The following is a 19,505-nucleotide window of genomic DNA, read 5'->3' as shown; positions in this document are numbered from 1 at the left end:
ACCCCCTAAAATATATCATTACTTGGCATCCTTTGTCTCAGGTTATCATAATGTGGGTGTAAGCTGTGAACAGGTTTTATTAATTTGTTCAGATGTCTAAAGAAGTGAGTCAGAGCAAATGATGTAATGTAATGTCTTTCACTGTTCATTTTAATGATCTCAATGTAACGCCTTAGATTAATCTTTGGACCCCTTGGAGTGTCCTGAGCCTCGGGTTAAGAACCACTGGTTAAACTTGCAAAGTGTTTAACCATCATAGGTTTTGTATGTTAAAACTTAATCTGCAGAATATAATAAACATAGATGGGAAATAAATGCTAGTGAAGTTAAAAAAAAAACAAGAGGAACATTTCGCTCTAAAATCTAGTTGGTAGAAGTATAAAATATGTATATTATATGTATATACTTAAATATATTTACCAGTACCTCAACGTTGTACCTAAATGTACAAAAGACATATAATTCAGTATATGTAAGTAGTTTAACTTGCTCTATCATTCTAAGTATATATATTATCTGCTTTGTCAGTAGGGGTCGCTGTGAGCCTGCTCTCTATTACAAAATCTCCTCGTGTTACGAAAAACACATCCACGTGAGGTTGTAAACAAGAGAGTGGATGAGGGGCGGCCATTGTCCGAGCTCAATGATATGAGGGTCCGCTATTTTCCCCTGGCAGTGTTTGCCAGCGTCCTGTTCCTGTGTGAAAGCTACACCCTGAGGAGCTCGGTCTCCTGGGTCGTCTCCTCCAACGATGTGGTGGAGGACGCGGACCTGTCCGAGGAGGTCGCCCCGGCGTTGCTGGTGGAGAGTGCGGGGCTGTGGAAGCAGGCTTACCCGTCCTCCAACGTCCTCGGGGACAGCGTGGAGAGCCCCGGGGAGTTAGTCAAACCAGAGAGCGACGATGTGGCGCAGCTTTCCTCTCGCCTCTTTTCATATCGGTTGGAGAAGGTGAAGAAGTCCGGAAGCGGCAGTCCTCCTCCTCCTCCTCACCAGGAGACCGCCAGGACTGCCAGATACATAGCGCATTACAGTGACTGGGGACATCTGGCCACCATTTCAACTCAAGACAAGGTAACACACACAGGGTGGGAGTGGTCCCACACTGTAGAGACCTCCTAATTACTGGGTCAATACTTTGCATGTATTTAAAACAGGACTGGCCAAGCAACAAGCTTAACAATCTTCTAATAATGAACTGACACTGACAGGACATTAGTAGAGTCATGGCTGTAGTAAAGCTTTTAGAAATACTCTGGAATAGGTAAGACAGTAAGCGCATTTAAGTGCTGTACTTAAGTACTATTTTTAGGTATTTGTTTGTTTTGAGTATTTTTATTTGTGCAACTTTTTTACTCTACTACCCTTGTCTATGCCTAGAGTAACTAGTTACTTTGATTTTACATACAAAACTTGTGGTCAAATTCTAAAATATGGTGCATTCTTATTGATTCAAACCCTTGCACACCCATACCCAGGTGATTCCAGTAATAATAATAATAATACATTACTTTATATAGTGCTTTAAAAGTTATTCCAGGGCACTTAACATGGCAGCAAGAAGACAGTAACAGAAAGAGCAAAGGCAGTAATCTGTATATGTGGCTGATTTGGTTGGAGTTGTGTAAAGCTATACTGTGAATTATAATGTACTTATGGCAGGTAACAAAAAATCCATAATTTAACACTCTGAAGCGGACCATTCTGCATAATGAGTACTATTACTTTTGATTTGTTAAGTACATTTTGCTGGTAACACTTTGCTGGTTGTAGAATTTTGAATGCAGGACTTTATTATACATATATATATTATTTGTGGCAGAATATTGACAGGCAGGTCTTCATTCTCTCAGTCTCTCTGGCAGAGGGGGAGAATGGCCAGTGATTACAGATATTGATTAAACCGAACCACAAAAACAACATAAATATTCATGATCTCTGTTGTGGCTGGTCTCAGCTTTCATTTTTTAGCTTTTCCAGTCTTGCAATTAGGGATATTTGCACGTATGCAGAATCTTCCAATTTGTTATTACAGTTGGAAAAGAATTACACCAATTCAGACTCTAATGAAGCTACAATTTTATCACTGAATTTTCTCTGTGACAAGACGGCTTTGCTAATGATCTACTTTTTGCACAGATCAAAGGTCTCCCCTTTGGGAACATCTTCTCAGTCAGCGATGGACCGCTGGACAACAGCACGGGAGTGGTCTATTTTTATGTGACTCCGATGGACAACACCGTATCAGACCTGAAAAGTAATCCCTATGCTTCTCTTACATTCTCAGAGGCTGAGGGAGAGTTCTGCAGGTAAGCCCCAACTTTTAATACACTCCCCTGAACTCATGGCCAGGTTAATTAGCTAAAATGCCCCAAGGAAAAAAATAACTGCATTAACCCCCAGTTCTTCCTACACTGTAGGCAAGACGTACAGTTTTTCTCTGCCAAAATATTACCTTGCCCCAAGGTTTGCTGCATTCAACAACATGGCAATTAGTACAAAACAGTTGACGCACAGCAAGCCTGGAGCTTTTTGGGCCCTGGGGCAGATGCAAGCTTTGCCCGGTTGGTGATACAACCTTGACAGAATTAAATGACTGCAAGTTACTGAGAGGCTCAGAAAAGCTAGAACACCTATGTGTGTGTGCCGCAATGGTATCATGGTCTCCTCTGTTTGAAGGCAAATGATGTATGATCCAGAGGATCCAAGATGTGCTCGACTCACACTAACAGGCAAGATGGTGGAGGTGGCCCCAGAGGAGCTTGCATTTGCAAAGGAAGCAATGTTCTCAAGGTAACAGAGCTAATGATAGATGAAGTGGTGAATGAATACATGTTTGCTTCCTGAAAATGAGAGAAAAGAACAATATTTGGCATATATGTGTTGCTCTTGTTTTTGTAGACATCCCGTGATGGCAAAGTGGCCAGTGGGACACAAGTGGTTCTTCATGAAGCTGGAGTTGATCCAGGTCTGGCTGCAGGACTGGATCGGAGGCACGTCACTCATTCCTCTGGAGGACTACTTTAAAGCTACGCCTTTCTGAGAAAATCCCTCCCTCTGCATCATGTTATATATATATATATATATATATATATATATATATATATATATATATATATATACAGATCAGTTCAGCTTCACACCACAGATGTCACTCTAATAAGGAGAAGCAAGAATTCCCAGAGCTGCAATGTGCTAAGAATATTTTCAAAATCTTTTTCAAATATTGTTGCTATTTTAACTTTAGAAAGTGAATATTCTTCACTTTTCCTCTTTTGCTCCTCCACTTGGCTTGCCACACAAAATCAGTACCTGCATTTGGTTTGTGAATGTATTTAAAGTCAATAAGCTAGTTATATTTAATGGTCACAATCATTGCAGCTATCATAGAAATTTCTATGATATTTAGTATATTCTTTATAAACATTTTGATTTCGACATTTTAAGGGTTTGCATTAAAATATTTGTGCTGTTTGAAAAAATAAATGAATGTTAGCACACAATTGTTGTGCATATTTGAAAGAATATGTTATATATTATTATATAAATGTTATATTTGTTGTGTTCAGTGGGGCTTATCAAATGGTATGACCATGCTCTTATTATCTATTAAGGAGTGGTACTGCTTTTAACCACAGACTGTATAATTAAAAACGTTTGATTGGACAGATCAGGCACTTGACATCTACATGAATGCAGTTGAGCTCATGTCCACTAGGAGGCGCATATTGTACTTGTAGAAAGAAGAGTCGCTACTGCTGCTTGTGGTGGAAAACAAGTTGGTCAGTCTACCCCCTCCAGGCTTCTGGCGATTACATGTTGCTGCCACCTCTACAGTTTTCAGTATACATTTTGAGTATTTTAACCTGTAGTAATTCGAGTCTAGACTGGGTCGGTACATATTTTATCGGATAAAATGTTTCTTCAAGAAAATAGCCATCATTCCGAGTTGAGCTTGAGTCTAAAGCTCCAGCTAAGTATTGCACCACAGGTATCCTTGCTTTATTTTGAAATGTGTTACCGGAAGACGCCTCTGTACGCACTGTGACATTAAAAGGAAGAGGGACGCTGCTACTAAAAGACGAACGGCTGAAGTATGTTGGAAATCAGTTTGTGGCCATTCGTTTACAAACATGGACACCCTTAATGTGCTACTATGCTCAGTGACGAACAAAAAAATAGTCCGTGCTCTCCTCTCTCTCTTACGTGAAAGTCACGCAGGCAGAACAGGAACGTAAAAGTTATCCATGTATGACAAGATGCCATCACGTTAATAGATAGAAGAAGCCTAGCAATGTTAAAAATGATTGAAAAAAAAGGCTTTTAGTGGCAAACCGTAACAGGACGCTTGGTTAGTTGGCAACACGCCGCTTTTATTTTTTTAAATTCATCTGTTGCCAGTTGAAGCGGAATCGACGTGATTTGAGGCGTTGCCTCCGAGCCGCCGTCAGAGCGCGAGCAGCCTATCCCAGAGGACCAACCGTCACACACTCGAAATGCCTTCTACTTGTAACTTGTAGCTAACGGTTGGCGTTAACGTCTACAATGGATTGTATCGGCAGCTCGCTCGTTCTGTCTTAACCGACCATGTAAACCGTCTTGTCGCGGAAGACCGTTGACTCGTGACTGATCGCCGTTGGACGGTACAGGAGGAGTCAGTTAGTTACAGCCCTCCGAACAACGACAAGGAAAAGACGCACCAAGACTGAGGGTACATCCGAGCACTCCCCCCCTCCCTCCCTCCCCGCGTAGAAGAAGTCCGTGTTCACAGTCCGGTTGACTAGAGCGTTTTTTTTTTTTTTTTGTACCGTTTGACACCCCCCCCTCCTCCATATGCCTGCGCCTACAGCCGCCTCAACACCCTGAAGGCAGAGCCAGAGAGGGAGGGAGGGAGGCAACGGCAGCTCCGGGGTCCCCGACACTCAGCCGAGGAGAGGCATCGCTGAAATGAGATGAGGCTCAGAAATGGAACTGTGGCCACTGCGATTATTTTCTTCACGTCGTTCCTCAGCCTGTCCTGGTACACAGCGTGGCAGAATGGCAAAGGTAGGCTCCACACTTCTGTCATTACACACACGTACTGTATATGTATGTATATGTGTGTGTGAAGGCAAGAGGCGACAGTTGTAAGGCCTGGTTATAACGAGCTGGCGGACGTGGGTCCAGCAGCATGTCGTAGGACAGCAGGTGTTGCCGTTCACTTCGGATCCATCCCGTTTCTGTCCGGTACAACAGGCAGCGTGCCATTACAAACGTTGTCCTGGTGCTACGTGCTTTACACCAGGGATACCCATTGTGTTGTAACAACTGGCCTTTTTTTAAAGCTCCTGTGTATCTATTTTCTTTCTATTCTTATGCCTTTTATTTACAGTTTGACAGCATGGCAGATCTGGAGTCAGTCCTTATCTCCCCCTCACAGCTCATTGCTCGTCTCGGGCGCTTATTGGCTGTGGTGACTTATTATCAGCAGAGTGTAAATAATTGCAGCCTTTAGATAAATTCCAAGCCAAGGGTTCATGTTTGGCAATTACAGTGGAGCTTATCAGCTTGCTGAAATATTTTCCTTTAAATGGAGTCCAGTGAGTGCCACTATTAGAGCAGGCAGAGACTGGCCCCCAGCTTGATGAAAGAGTGTGTGATAAGCAAAGGTCAAGTGACAGTGACCTCTGTCCTGTCTGCTGCACCTGTTGATACAGTCCAAAACGGGGATATTGAGAGCACACACCTTCTGTTTGATTTCACATCATTTTAACAAGATACAATCATGATACATTGGCTTGTAGTGTATGTACGTTGGAAACAAGTGCCCCTTTATCTGTACCTCACCTACACCGTTGATGACATGGGCATGTGGTCAAATATACAACACTTACAACAAGCATGCACCAAAATCAGATCCTTTTTTTTACTGTGCTCAACCTGCTAGTGCGGCATCCCCGTCCTCTTCTTAATGGCAGCCGGACTCTAAAGTTCCAGCATTCGGCTTTATATATATATATATATATATATATATATATATATATATATATATATATATATATATATATATATATATAAGTATCAGATTGAACAATATTAAAGGACTCTGATTGGAATCAGGACCAAAAAATACTTGAGTGGGACATCCCTAAGAATAAAACCTTTATTCTCTTGCAGGCTGCCTATGTGTTGTTACTTCAACAACATGTTTTTGACCACACGTGCACAGCATAATCACGGCACAAATACAGCGAGGCTGCAAATCATACAACAACAACTAACTAACAAACACAATAGAAGCTCCCTTAGGATATCATAACCTAGCAATTAGTAAAGGGCCATATATATAAATAAATAAAAACAGCCACAATTATACTTATAGACACTATCTCCAAACTAAAATAAATAATTTTTTGCCAGTCGAAGCTGAATCAACGTGACGAGATGAAAATGTTGATGCTAATTTTTCCGACACCATCGATTAGTGCTCGACATATTTGTCCAGGGTTGGCGGACTGGAGAATAATTTGTTTGTGTTTTGCTTATTTGCAGCACCTCTTTCCCACATGCTGCCTGCGTGATGTCAAAGTAGTTCTCCCCATTTGTTTAAGTTTTGACTGTTTGCTCCTCTTCTATTAGGCTGCAGTGCACTGCGCAACGTAGTATTGGAAATAGCAAGCTTGTTTATTTATTTGAAGGTTAATTTCAGTTCGGACTACAAAATGTGTCAAGTGTTCATGTTCTGGGGGTAAAAAGGGGGCACGCAATCCCTTTTTGGCCTCGTAGTGAATGCTAGAGTATTGATTTATACAATAAACTCTGGGCAGCATTAGTTTATATCAATGCCACTGACACACATAGCTCTCATTCTTTGCTGAAAAGTTGCATTCTTTGTGCACAAGGCTGGGCTGTTTTCTTTCTTTTTTGTGACCGAGATCAAAGCAGTATACTTTTTTGTGACCGAGATCAAAGCAGTATACTCACATGCACACTTACAAGCTTGCAGTAAAGGATTTTGTCACTTAAAGATGCTTGAAGCTGATTGTATCTAACATATAATGTAATACTTGAGTATATTAATCCCAGGGTGCATGAAACTCGTTCTTCAAGTGTAGGAGTTTATCTGTATCAAAAACATTACAAGCTTTACTCATGTACTTTACCGTGTGTTGGCTCTTTGTGCTGTTTCTTGTCTTAACATGAAATGTTTTAATACAGCTTTCTATCTTTTCTTTTTTTTTAAACGTATGAGCCTCTTTGATGTCTTGTATAATTTCTCCCTGTGGTTATAGATGGCTGCTCCTCTTGATGCTGCCCAGCGTGGGTGTTTAGAATGTACGTGGCTTCAGGCATTGAGTCATTCTGAAAATTCAAAACCTGTTCTAGTAGTACACAGTAAATATATTTGTATTCGTATGGCAGTGATTTATGATTCTGTTATTGTAGTCTATAGGGCACAGTTTGGGGTTTTGTTTGGGGTGGGCTATAGGGGTGGAGGGGTAATCTTAGGCAAAGGTTTTTGTTTTTATTATTTTTTTTATTTTTGCCTAACCCTTTGCTTCCGACAGCCTGTCTTGTTCCTGGTAACTTGACTGCTGTGAATGAGAGCTGTGCCAGTCAGCTGTCTAAACACTCCATGTTGAATGACTCTCCAGAATGTGTACTTCTCTGTCAGAGTCTGCCCCATCCCCTGGTGAGAGACTGCTCTCTGGTGTCTCTCTGGTTGTGTCTCAAATAGGCCCTAACAACAATGAATAGCAGGACTGGATGTGAATTATAATGTTGGGGTTTGAGGAGTGGGACAAAAGGTTGATGTAAAGCTGATACCTCTTATTTCAGTATGTTATCATATACACTGGTATCAAGTATGACGAGTGGTTTAAGGGCAAACCGGTTCTCCAAGTGCATTTCCTTTTAAAATGAGACTGTTGCCATTTAGGCTTAGCGGAGCTTTGCCCCCTTGATGTCTTCTTGTGTTTGCACTTACAATACTAATAATAGTAGAGTGTAAATGTTCTCTTGTGGTGCACAATTACAACTGATGAGTGGGTAGCAGGGAAAAGTAGATTAGAGAGGTCTCAACATTACCCTTTCACAGCGATAGGGCAAACAAACTTGAAAAAGACTACCCAATCTACAAGAACTGCCTCCTGACGGTGATGCAGCAAACATGCATCAGCCGCCTTTGTTTGTTTTCAACCTTGCGTGAAGAAAATAGCACTATACTGCCATCGCCACATTATGCCACCACAAGCTGCTTTTTTAAAAATGACATTTGCTGTTTGAATGGGTTTTCTTTCTCCTTCAGGCATCGTTAGAGTTACCTACCAGGATTTTTTTTCTCATTAAGATCAACATCTTTTTACAAATGAGACTTGCGAAACAAATTATATTTATACAATATCACAACAAAACGTGTCAGTCACACCCAGCTCTTATCACACACACAGACACTAATTAAAACAGTCACAAGAACTATTAAAATATAAGGACATAGAACTTTGAAATCCTACAGACAAATGACTTTGTAGTTTGCAGTTCATTATGTAGTAAGACGTGCTCCGCAGTTCAGAGTTGGCCTGAGGAACTTTTAAAGCAAAGTCGTTCACTTCAGACTTTACTAAGGATGTGTCTTGGCAACTTTGCTCCCAGTGGAATGAAAATACAGGTTTTGTTGATTAAATCAAATACCACTGTAGTGAATGGCATCCAATGGTTTATGGGTAGCAGGAGAATACAGGATGTATCCATAATGTACAGTAAATAGTAGAGGGAATTGTATAATGTTTTTGCTGCACTATATTCATTACTGTCTCTGTGATTTACAGCCCTAGTTTGAGGCAAATCTAAGGTGCTTATGGTTTGAGCAGATTTTTTTGAGATTTAAAGTTAGCAAGCACATAACTCTTTCTTTCTGTAAATGTGACTTCCTCCTTGCCTTCCTTGATCGTATTAATCCCCCTTCCTCTGTGTTTAAATGCATTTTTTTCTCTCTATCATCACATCAAACACAATGGGCCCAAAATAGCACAGTGATTGCAGTGAAGGAGGTAAATGAGCAGGCAGATATGGAGGGTGGTAGTCCAGATACATGGTTTATTAGTTCGAATGGGAGAGAATATGGCTTACACATTGTGTTTTCTCATTTCTAGTGTCTGGTTGTATGTGTGTGTATACATTTAGTTGTGTGCACTGTGAGGTAGGGCAGTCTGCCAGACAAATCCTAAGTGGCCTGGAAGGAGGAAGAGTAGAGAGGCTAAAATGTAAAAGGGAGAGGGGAGGATGAGAAGAGCCTGAGGTGAGCTGTATGGTGGTGAGAATAGATGAAAGTGCTGACAAGGCAGTGAGACAGTGAGATTCGCTCCTTTTTCTGGGTTTTGTATACTACACACATACCCAGCCCAGCCCTTATTCTGTCTAAACAGGAACAGGCATCCTCAGCTGTTTGTCAGTTAACAATCATCGTTGTTTCCCTCCTTGTGCCTCTGCTCACTTCCTGTGTCCCACACTGCTATTCATTCATTCATGTTCTTTCTCTGCGTCTGGAAAAAATTCCCAGACGGCACACAATTTCTCCTCAGTGTTAGGGAGAAAGGACGATTGCTGGACTCAACTCTTCCCTGTTTATTAATCGGTGGCACACAGTTTCTCTATGTACTATACTTATTTTGTGTGCGTGGGTGTGATCACGCACACCGGCAAGCATATGACCACTGTGCTCAAATTGATGATGTTATCATTTCCCAACAATTAGAGTTTATAATTTAAGGGCCAGATATACTTTGCACAAACTCATATATTCCGGGCTCCATACAGACCCTCGCTGAAATGGGGAGATGACAAAATGTTTTTCATGCCTGATGGCCACTCAGCTGTGGAAAGTATATTTCAGTTTAAGGGCAGATTTCCCACAGTTTAATTAATACATTTATAATTTCAGATTGCCACATCAAGTCACTTTGTCATACCATATATTTGTTTAAAAATGTCCTGTCCACTCCCTACTGAGCTGTCAGTTATCAGCTGAATTAAAGTAAACATGTTTTTGGTAAATTATGACAGAAAATAGTAAGGCCTTCAAATTCAAATGGTTTCCATTATTTATATGTTGACTATTTTCTTTATTAATGTATTATTGTTTTGCTTATAAAATTACAGAATATAGTGTAAATGCTCACTATAATTACCCAGAGCCCAAGGTGACATTTTCAGGTTTCTCATGTTTTTTCCAACCAGCAGTGCAAAAGTCCAAGATGTTCTGTTTTCTATCATATTAACAAGAAAAAGTAATAAATCCTCACATTTGAGAAGGTGGAAACTGTAAATGTTGATATGAAATAAATAAAACTGAATTTATTAGATGAAGATCAAACTAGTTGATTTACCAATTAGCTCATTGACAGAAAATAAGTGTTCCAGCTCTAAAATTTGTTTTTGTAATGGACTCTGGATCCCACTGGATATCATTAAATAATTGATTGGTGACGTCCCTGAAAGTGGAGTTTTTCCAAAAAGAGTGATTGCCCTGGCAGATAGTCGCCATACAGGAGCCAAGTAGAGCTAGAGGAGTGGAAGTAAGCAGGGCAGGGCCACGCTCTCAGCTCATTGCTGTCAGACAACATGCTCTGCCACAAAAAGACACAGCAGGCTGCAGAAGCTTATCGTGAGTTGCAGCACAGTAAAGGAAGAAGAGTGGGTGAAGGTCAGTAGAAACAATGAGCCATGGTGAGGAAGCAAAATTAGGAATCTGTGTTCGAAAGTTGCCAACAGGGCAAATGTTTGTCTGGCCTCTTGAGATAATACTTTATTTTGTGACCCGACAACGCTTTCACTTTACTGGTGAAGTGAAAGGATGGTGGTGTCTTGCAAAGAAAAAGGGACAGAACGGTATAAATTTGTGCACTTTTTCCTTTCTGCAAACTACATGGAACCGTTCAGGGAGTATCACTCGCCTACTCATGGATCGACTTGCACTTCTCTTCAGGGAAATACCACCAAAAATCAATACTACTACTCTGTGCGTGTGCAGTATTATTTATGTGTGTTGGTGTACTTGTTTTTTTTTCTGTGTGAAGAGAAGTGATGCATGATTTATACCTGGCGAGAGTGTTAACCAAGAAAGGTGTAACTTATATCCTACTGCTAATATCACGTAAAATTAAAACATTGATTGTCCAATGGATATGAGTCACAGTACAGTATGATTCTTCATATGACTGGTGAAATGACTAACTCCATAGTCATGTTCCTCTTCCTTTTTTTATTAGTATTTTATTATCTCAAGTTTGTTTTGCACCATCTGCCCTACTTAAGAGATAACAGCCTGGTTAAATGCTTTGTGTTGCACATAGCAGCTGCAGTGTAGAACCAAGGCGCTAGCAGGTGCACCACTTGAGGCTCTTCATACATGCATAATGAATGTGGACATGTTTTGCATGCATCTTATTCCTATGTCTGGAAGGTGGAGTCTGCTGAAAGCTGCTGCAAGTCCATGAGAAAAGGCTCAATGACCAGCATCTTTTCAGCTAGTTTAAGGAGTGTTACATTTGTTAAGGTTGCTGATTTCACAATATAAAGTGAATAAAAGCTGAAGCGCTTTGGAGGTAAATTGGCTTTCTGTTAGTACACGGGGACAGTCTGCTGACATTGAAATTAGGAAAAACATTATAAATATTGGATTCCTCGGATTAGTTCTGCGCCGTTTGACCAAACATTTGTATCAAAGTATTTTTTAAGATTCTGGCAGTTTTATAGCACAATATGGTTTGTTTTTTGTTTTTTTTTTGCATTATTGGGCTTCATGTAGGTTTGTAGTGGCCTGTTGTACGTTGAATATATAGACATTTTAATATCATGAAGACTTGGATTACTGTAGGGGTTTATTGGCCCAACAAAAAGTTATACAGTATAATACAAAGTGATACGAAAAAATAAGAAGTTACAGTTACAGAATGTATTTTTTATTGTGCAAACTGCAACATAGAAAAAACAACTTAAAAAAGATATGTCAACAACTTATAGTTAACAACTTGTATACACACTATAAACTGACTTAAATACTCAGTTACAGCCCTTTCCTTCAGCTTTGCAACGGTATGGTGGTATTTGAAAAATTCATATCATACAGGAAATTAAACTGGTTCTTCCAGTATATTGCCCAACACTGTCTCAGGTAACTCAGGCTGTAAAGTCACATGACATACCTTATTAGGTATGTGTTCTGAAATGGGGGGAAAAAAACGCAAACATTTTACAGGGAGTTATGAGACAGACTAAAACTTACATTGTTTCTGAAAAGACACATTGTTATTAGTTTGTCAGGTCAGATCAGTTCATTATAATCATAACAGAGACCTGTTGTCAGGGGGACTGTTGTTTCTGTTTCATCTGTTATTGACTAGGTCTGTGGGTTACTGTACCGGATGGCTGCAGAAATCACAAACCTCAACCCAATTCATGCTCAGAGTGGATATTTTCTTTGGTAATTTGAGTTAACTGATCCTTTTTAAAGACAATTTCGTCTGAACAGCTGGTACTGAATCATCTGTACTTCCAGTCAAAACTATTAGCTGAGTTTGTATTTCAAGGAAAATGAATCACCACCTTTTCTCAAATGAGGTATAACAGAGTGATTTTGCCGTTTAAGAACAGAAAAATGGCGTTTATTTACAATATTTTAAAATGAAGAAGAAACCTTAACATAAAGGTGATGTTTGATTTCTATTTTTCCATCTAGAAACTAAATGTTTTAAATACAATAGACCAGATGTCAGCTATTTTAGTTGACAAACTGTAAAATAATTTTTTTTTCAGCACTGCTCTTTTGCAGTAAATTTCCTTTTCATTTGTTTTGATATTATTTGTGATTAATTAAACTGTTTATATGAGTGAAAATGTGTTGGAACAAATTAAACTTCAGCAAGGACATCTGCATATTATGTATTGCAACTCTCTCACTCATGCAAACATAAAATGCACAAGTCCCTTATCAGCACTCATGAACCTACAGTCAGCAGCATGCATCAGCAAGAGCGGGGGAGGTCAAGGACAAGATCACTGTGAGGGCTTTTGATGAGCTAATGGATTGACTGATAAAACTCTTAACAGTCTGTTGAGTTCAGGGTTGGATTTCTGTAAAGTGTGTCTCAGCACTAAGATCCTCCTAGTCCTCTCAAACTGTGATGTTCAAAAAGATGGTTATCTCACACTCTCACACTCTCTCTCTCTCTCTCTCTCTCTCTCTCTCTCTCTCTCTCTCTCTCTCTCTCTCCCTCTCTCTCTCTCTCTCACATCCGGTCTTCAGATACTTAAATGCGTTTACTGAGGTCAAGTGTAGTGTCACAACAAGTGCAGCAACAATCATGTTGTGACTATGAATCAATAAGTGCCTTTTAAACATTGTTTACAAAGGAGAGCTTTGAGTTTTCAACTGAGAGATGTGTTTAATACGGTGGCCCAGAGGTGTCAGGCCGAATACAAAAGCTACAACACAAATACAAAAGCTACAACACAAATACAAAAGCTACAACACAAATACAAAAGCTACAACACAAATACAAAAGCCACAACACAAATACAAAAGCTACAATGGAAGTGAGCCACAACGGAAGTGAATGGTAACAGACTTTTTTATTTTTTATTTCTTTAAACTTTATTTGTGAACGGTAACTACGGAGCCACTAAAGGGACATGGGGAAAAAAAATAAAATCACAATATACAGGCGCAGCCTTAAGCCGGACACTCATTTGTCCTCCTTTTGAGAAAATAACTAAAAAGGTCGCCTTTTGACACTTTACATTGTTAGTTTAATACTTATTGGTTAAAAATAAGTAATTTCATTGGTTACATTTTGGTGTGGTGACCTACCAACACATGGCTAATTTTAATATTCAAATGAGCCATGTGTTGATTCCCACAACACCTCCACCAGGCTGTCAATCAAGCTCTCAGCTACAGAGAACATAACATGAGCTAACGTTGTTGTTGGTTGTACAAATATGGACTTTTATTGTTGAATTTCTACAAATTATAGAATATAATAATTATTAAATATAATATATTCTCAGCATTATGGTAATTGCGGAGAAACAGCGTATTCACTTCCAGTTTCAAAATAAAGGTATTAAGAACAGTAAGCTATAATTCGAACCTACATTTAAAATAAAATATGTTACATTAAGTGTTTCATACGACCATGATGAATAAAAAACATATTTAATATCAAGCATTTGTACGGCACCAATTTGTAGAAATTCAACAATAAAAGTCCATATTTGTACAACCAACAACCAACTTTAGGTTCTCTGTAGCTGAGAGCTTGATTGACAGCCTGGTGGAGGTATTGTGAGAATCAACACATGGCTTATTTGAATATTAAAATTAGCCATGTATTGGTAGGTCAAGACATGAAAATGTAACTAATTACTTGTTACTTGTTTTGACACACATTTATAGCCAATAAGTATTAAACTAACAAGGTAATGTGTCAAAAGGCAGATTTTTTTGTTATTTTCTCAAAAAGAGGACAAATGAGTGTCCGGCTTAAGGCTGTGCCTGTATCTCGTGATTTTTTTTTTCCCCATGTCCCTTTAGGGGCTTGGTAGTTACCGTTCACAAATAAAGTTGTGGCTTGTGTTGTGGCTCACTTCTGTTGTGGCTCACTTCCATTGTGGCTTTTGTATTCGTGTTGTGGCTTTTGTATTTGTGTTGTGACTTTCGTATTTGTGTTGTGGCTTTTGTATTCGGCCTGACACCTCTGGCACCTCTGGGCCACCGTAGTTTAATGCAACTTTTATAATTTTGGATACACCCTATAGTCAGTTCATGAACACTTACATGTGTTACGCTTATATCGCCTATGTCCCTCTTCCTGTGAACGTGTTCTGTAGGTGTGTTTTGTTTTTACAGGAGCTTGAAATAAATCACATATGAAGACAGAGACTGGAAGCTTACATTAGGACATTACCATATACGAGCTTCCTGCAATATCTTTAAAGAAGTATGCAGACATATCTGCTCTAAGAAAAAAAATCAGCTTAAAACAATCATTACTGAACATTCAAGATCTGCCTCATCTATGTGCAAGTTCATTGCTGGAGCCAGTTAACATTTTTAGGACTAAGCAGCACAGAATTTGTGTGTGTGTGTGTGTGTGTGTGTGTGTGTGTGTGTGTGTGTGTGTGTGTGTGTGTGTGTGTGTGTGTGTGTGTGTGTGTGTGTGTGTGTGAACTTGCAGTAAACATGTAGATAACTGCAAAATAGGAGTGAAAGTTTTTGTCATATATACCGATCATCCATAACATTATGACTGGTGAAGTAAATAACACTGATTATCTGGTTATCATGGCTCCTGTCAGTTGGTTGGATATATGAAGCAGCAAGTGAACATTTTGTCCTTGATGTTGATGTGTTAGAAGCAGGAAAAATGGGCAGCTTGAGGATCTGAGCGACATTAACAAGAGTCAATTTGTGATGGCTAGACGACGGGGTCAGAGCATCTCCAAAACTGCAGCTCTTGTGGGGTGTTCCGGGTCGGCAGTGGTCAGTACCTATCAAAAGTGGTCCAAGGAAGGAAAAGTGGTGAACCAGAGACAGGGTCATGGGTGGCCAAGATGCACTGATGCATGTGCAGGGTGCCCTGGTGGTCATAATGTTATGGCTGATGGGTATAAACTCCAGTTGATATCTATTCTTTTTTTTTTTTAACTGAAAGGCAAATTAAAGCACCACTGAGCAGCCAATTTAATCGATTAACACCCGTTGTTGTGGATGATAATTAACATTATCAACTTAAAATTTGCTGAATGAAAGATTTTATCGGGAATAGCATATTTCCTTCCTGTGTGAGCGTGAGAGTGTGCGTGCACTGGTGCGTATGTGACTCCCCATTCTTCCCACGTATCTCATTAATAAATCAAATGAACTCAAGCAAATGAATCAATGATGACACGTCAAGGCAAGACATGACAAGACGATGTTAAGAAAAGAGGTTGGATGGAAACAGAAGGAAGGAGAGGAGAGGTTGTTGGGCTCTGAGGCAGAGCCACTTAGCCCTTCCCCCACTACTCATGGTAGTGGAGAGTGGAGAAGAATAATGAGATTGTGCAAATGTACGCCAGACCTCAGGTAGGTCTAATTGTTTAATGCATTTTGTGTACCCATTCAGTCATCCAGTAGTTGTGTACCAGTAGAGCAGGTTCGCCATTCACCCTATGACTTGAATTTTATGTTGATACCACTTAATTTGTAGTATATCAAGTATATCAAGAGTGACGTTTAACTGAAATGTCAAGAGACTTGTGTCAACACTACCCAACTTATGTGGGCTTTGATATGCTGCTCAGGTAATGAGGGCGGCACTTCCTTGGAAAGAGACTAATGCAATACACGTAAAAGCCTACACCTAATAGTGTGTGTGTGTGTGTGTGTGTGTGTGTGTGTGTGTGTGTGTGTGTGTGTGTGTGTGTGTGTGTGTGTGTGTGTGTGTGTGTGTGTGTGTGTGTGCGCATAGGAATATACATATAGCTAAACAGAAACCACATCTACTAATTTTTTCTGTTCCTGTGGTGCTCTGTGTGTCTTTTTGTTTCTTTGCACAGTGGGCTTACAGGTGTGGTTTCAACTCAACAGGCCCGGGGTCCTGCAATCAAAGGACTGATGTGAAGATGAAAGTCTGTTTTGGTTTAAAGCTGCCCTTTTCATGAGGTTTGGGCCAAATGACAGCATCTGTCTGTGTGTCTTAGAGATCAACATTCAGGAGGAACAACATGGTTCTGTGCGGAAGAGGAGCCAGGACACAGTGGATGGACAATAGCTCAGTCAGAGAGAGAGTGATGGAGAGGGGAAGATAAAGGGAGTCTGGGTTTTGTTGTATTGGAGGGCTCGCCAAAAGGGCACAATAAATCTACCCGCAGAGGAAGATCAGAGACTGACCAAACCCACAGCCCCACACACACACACACACACACACACACACACACGCACACACACACTCCTGAGATGTTCTTTGTACTCTCCCTGTAACCTCATGAATTTTGGAACAAAATCTAATTTTATTGTTATTTATATAGCACTTTTCAAAAGAGGTTACAAAGGAAACCCAAGCAACAGTCAGGTAAAAGACACTAAGAATACTAAAATGGAAAAGAAACCCAGTACAAAGATAATTCAACACAAAAACTTCATAAAGTAAGATAAGCAGCAAGATTGACTCTTGTGCTTTATGTAGCTTATTTAATGCATCTATGGTCTCCGCTCAACAACCGACTACAGCTACGCCCCCTTTTTCGCAGAATTTCATAGCCTCATCTTTCAAACTCGTACACCCACTGCTAAACAGTTTCCTGATAAGAGCTCACCAAAGGCATATTTCCTCTCGTTTTCAGTGCATTGCCCCTTAACCTCACACGTACTTTCTAGTAAAAATATGCGGCTGGGATTGCCAATAAATAGCTGCTCCTGAGTGCTGTATAATTGTCGATAATATCATCATACGGAGGTGCAGTCCTTGGAAGATTTAAAAGACAGGTTTGTGGCAAGTGCTGTAAATCCTAGCACAATCTTAGAAATCCTGGTTGGGGAAAAAGTGGCTCTCTCCCTCCCCTCAGCAGCTTGTCTTGAAGTGCTCTACAGATTCAATGCAGTTCCCTCTAAATTGCTTCAGTAAACCTGTTCAGAAAAGGTCAGATTAGGACTGTCTTTACTGGGCAGCTGCCAGCTGTGAATGTTTGTAACCATATGAATGTGAAAGCTGAATTGCTCAGTTGACATTACTTATTTAAAAAACAACGTATGTATCCTCAGGTGTTCTCAGTTAAAGGGCAGATTAAATTAGAAAAATTATATTTCCTATTATTAAGGTTTTTAAGGTTATTTAGGCCTAGTTCCAAGAAACAAGTGGTCTGTTTTGGTAGATTAGAATCTAGTAATTAAAAAAACAACAACATTACTTTCCATTGTGAAATTTTTAAACACACTGAAACCATTTTAGAAATGGATTGCTTAGCTCGAGGTCTAGCCTATTCTTTTCTGCAAGCTATGTGTGGTTACCAGCAAAAGTAGACACTGACGATCAGTTCGTAGTCATATCAAAATGATACCAGCAACATATGCACCTTTCACTACAGTTTCAATGTATATATCAGTAGAATATAATATTATAATATATATTATATATTATAAATATATATTTTTTTAACTGAACACCTCATGTATCTGTTTCAGATTAAAAACTATCTGGAGTTCCTGTGGACACAATCTATTCATTTGTTAACAAGGCTTTTATTGTGTTGTATATATCAAGTGTAGAAGGATAAGGCTGGCACAGCAGGAAAACTCTCTGTGTGGACACCAGAGGCGTGTGAGTCTCAGCAGTTCAGCGATGCCGTCGTCACGCACTGCTCATGCATGCTGTGTAGACCAGGCTTGAGATGTTTTTTACTTTGTGGCTGAACCCTGCGCTCCCTGGAGCTAAAAGTGGTCCTTTTATCAGACCATTGTTTTTTTTTGTTTTTTCCCCAAGTACAGGAACTTTCTATAGTGCATGTTGTCACCTGCTAATGTACCCTACTTTGCTTTTTCCTTTTTTTAATTTCTTATAGAGAAGCTGATAGCATACCAGAGGGAGTTCCATGCCTTGAAAGAGCGCCTTCGTGTGGCAGAGCACAGGACGCTGCAGCGCTCGTCTGAGCTCAACAACATTCTGGAGCAGTTCAGACGCGCCATTGCTGAGACGAACAGCAGCAAAGATGCCCTCACTAACTTCTCAGGTAACTTTAAATGCTTACAAAGACCCATTAACACCACCTGAACTTTTACACTGTTAGATAAACATAGCTTCTAAATTTTTTCAGTCATTTGTGTGCAAAGGATGTCGCAGTGTTGTTTGTGAATTCTTCAATGTTCTAATTTTCATCTAATTGAGGGTTCCCTTTTGATTGGCTCTGTTGAATAGATTAAAATCAAAACATGCATGGCTCCTAGATATCTTTTTTTCCTGCTTTTAGATTTCTAGACATAGAAATCATAACACAGCATTATGAAGAATACTGGATATTAATAGGGGAAGTACTTTTCTAAGAGCTGGCTCATTTCTAATGAAAATTAAATGAAACAGGCTTTTTCCCAAGGTCATTTTCAGAGTGGCAGATTTCTATTGTTAAATCAGTCTCTTAGAACCCTCAAAACCACAGGGTGGGTTATAAAATCCAATTGGCAAAAACGCACCAGTCACAAGACCATTTCACTGCTTAGCACAGCACATAATTTACATTAAAAATGTAAAAGGCTAGTTTGTTTTGTTTTTAAGCTTATGTTGCATATTGTCTCCCAGTTTTAAAATGAAAAGGCCATTACATATTCAGTTTCATTATCATAATGGCAGTGTTATGCTTTTGAACCTGAACATTATCTGTCAATATAGTTTTATGTGAATTTAAATTGTGGCAGTTATGATGCGTTTTGAAAACAGTTTTGGATTTTGTCATACATCATGCACACACACAAATGGAAAATGAGAACTCAGTTGGGT

General features: G+C 39.7%; 2 protein-coding genes across 2 annotated transcripts in view; both read left to right on the top strand.

The window, feature by feature from the left end:
• Positions 1-572: 572 nt before the first annotated feature.
• Positions 573-3,500, top strand: creg2 (cellular repressor of E1A-stimulated genes 2). The gene is made up of 4 exons (XM_051405080.1): positions 573-1,071; positions 2,137-2,306; positions 2,677-2,790; positions 2,899-3,500. The coding sequence occupies exons 1-4, from the start codon at positions 649-651 to the stop codon at positions 3,038-3,040; spliced, it is 849 nt and encodes a 282-aa protein (XP_051261040.1). The 5' UTR covers positions 573-648; the 3' UTR covers positions 3,041-3,500.
• A 285-nt stretch (positions 3,501-3,785) lies between these two features.
• Positions 3,786-19,505, top strand: part of mgat4a (alpha-1,3-mannosyl-glycoprotein 4-beta-N-acetylglucosaminyltransferase A) — a 30,254-nt gene continuing 14,534 nt past the window's right edge. Inside the window, exons 1-2 of the mRNA XM_051405076.1 lie at positions 3,786-5,043; positions 18,577-18,744. Of these exons, the coding sequence (XP_051261036.1) occupies positions 4,950-5,043; positions 18,577-18,744 (262 nt within the window). The 5' untranslated portion in view covers positions 3,786-4,949. The remainder of the gene's footprint in view (positions 5,044-18,576; positions 18,745-19,505) is intronic.

Source organism: Dicentrarchus labrax, unplaced genomic scaffold (assembly GCF_905237075.1).
Source record: "Dicentrarchus labrax unplaced genomic scaffold, dlabrax2021, whole genome shotgun sequence".
Taxonomy (NCBI): Eukaryota; Metazoa; Chordata; class Actinopteri; family Moronidae; genus Dicentrarchus; species Dicentrarchus labrax.
Note: the sequence above shows the minus strand (reverse complement) of the source record. Positions and strands in the feature narration are given on the sequence as shown.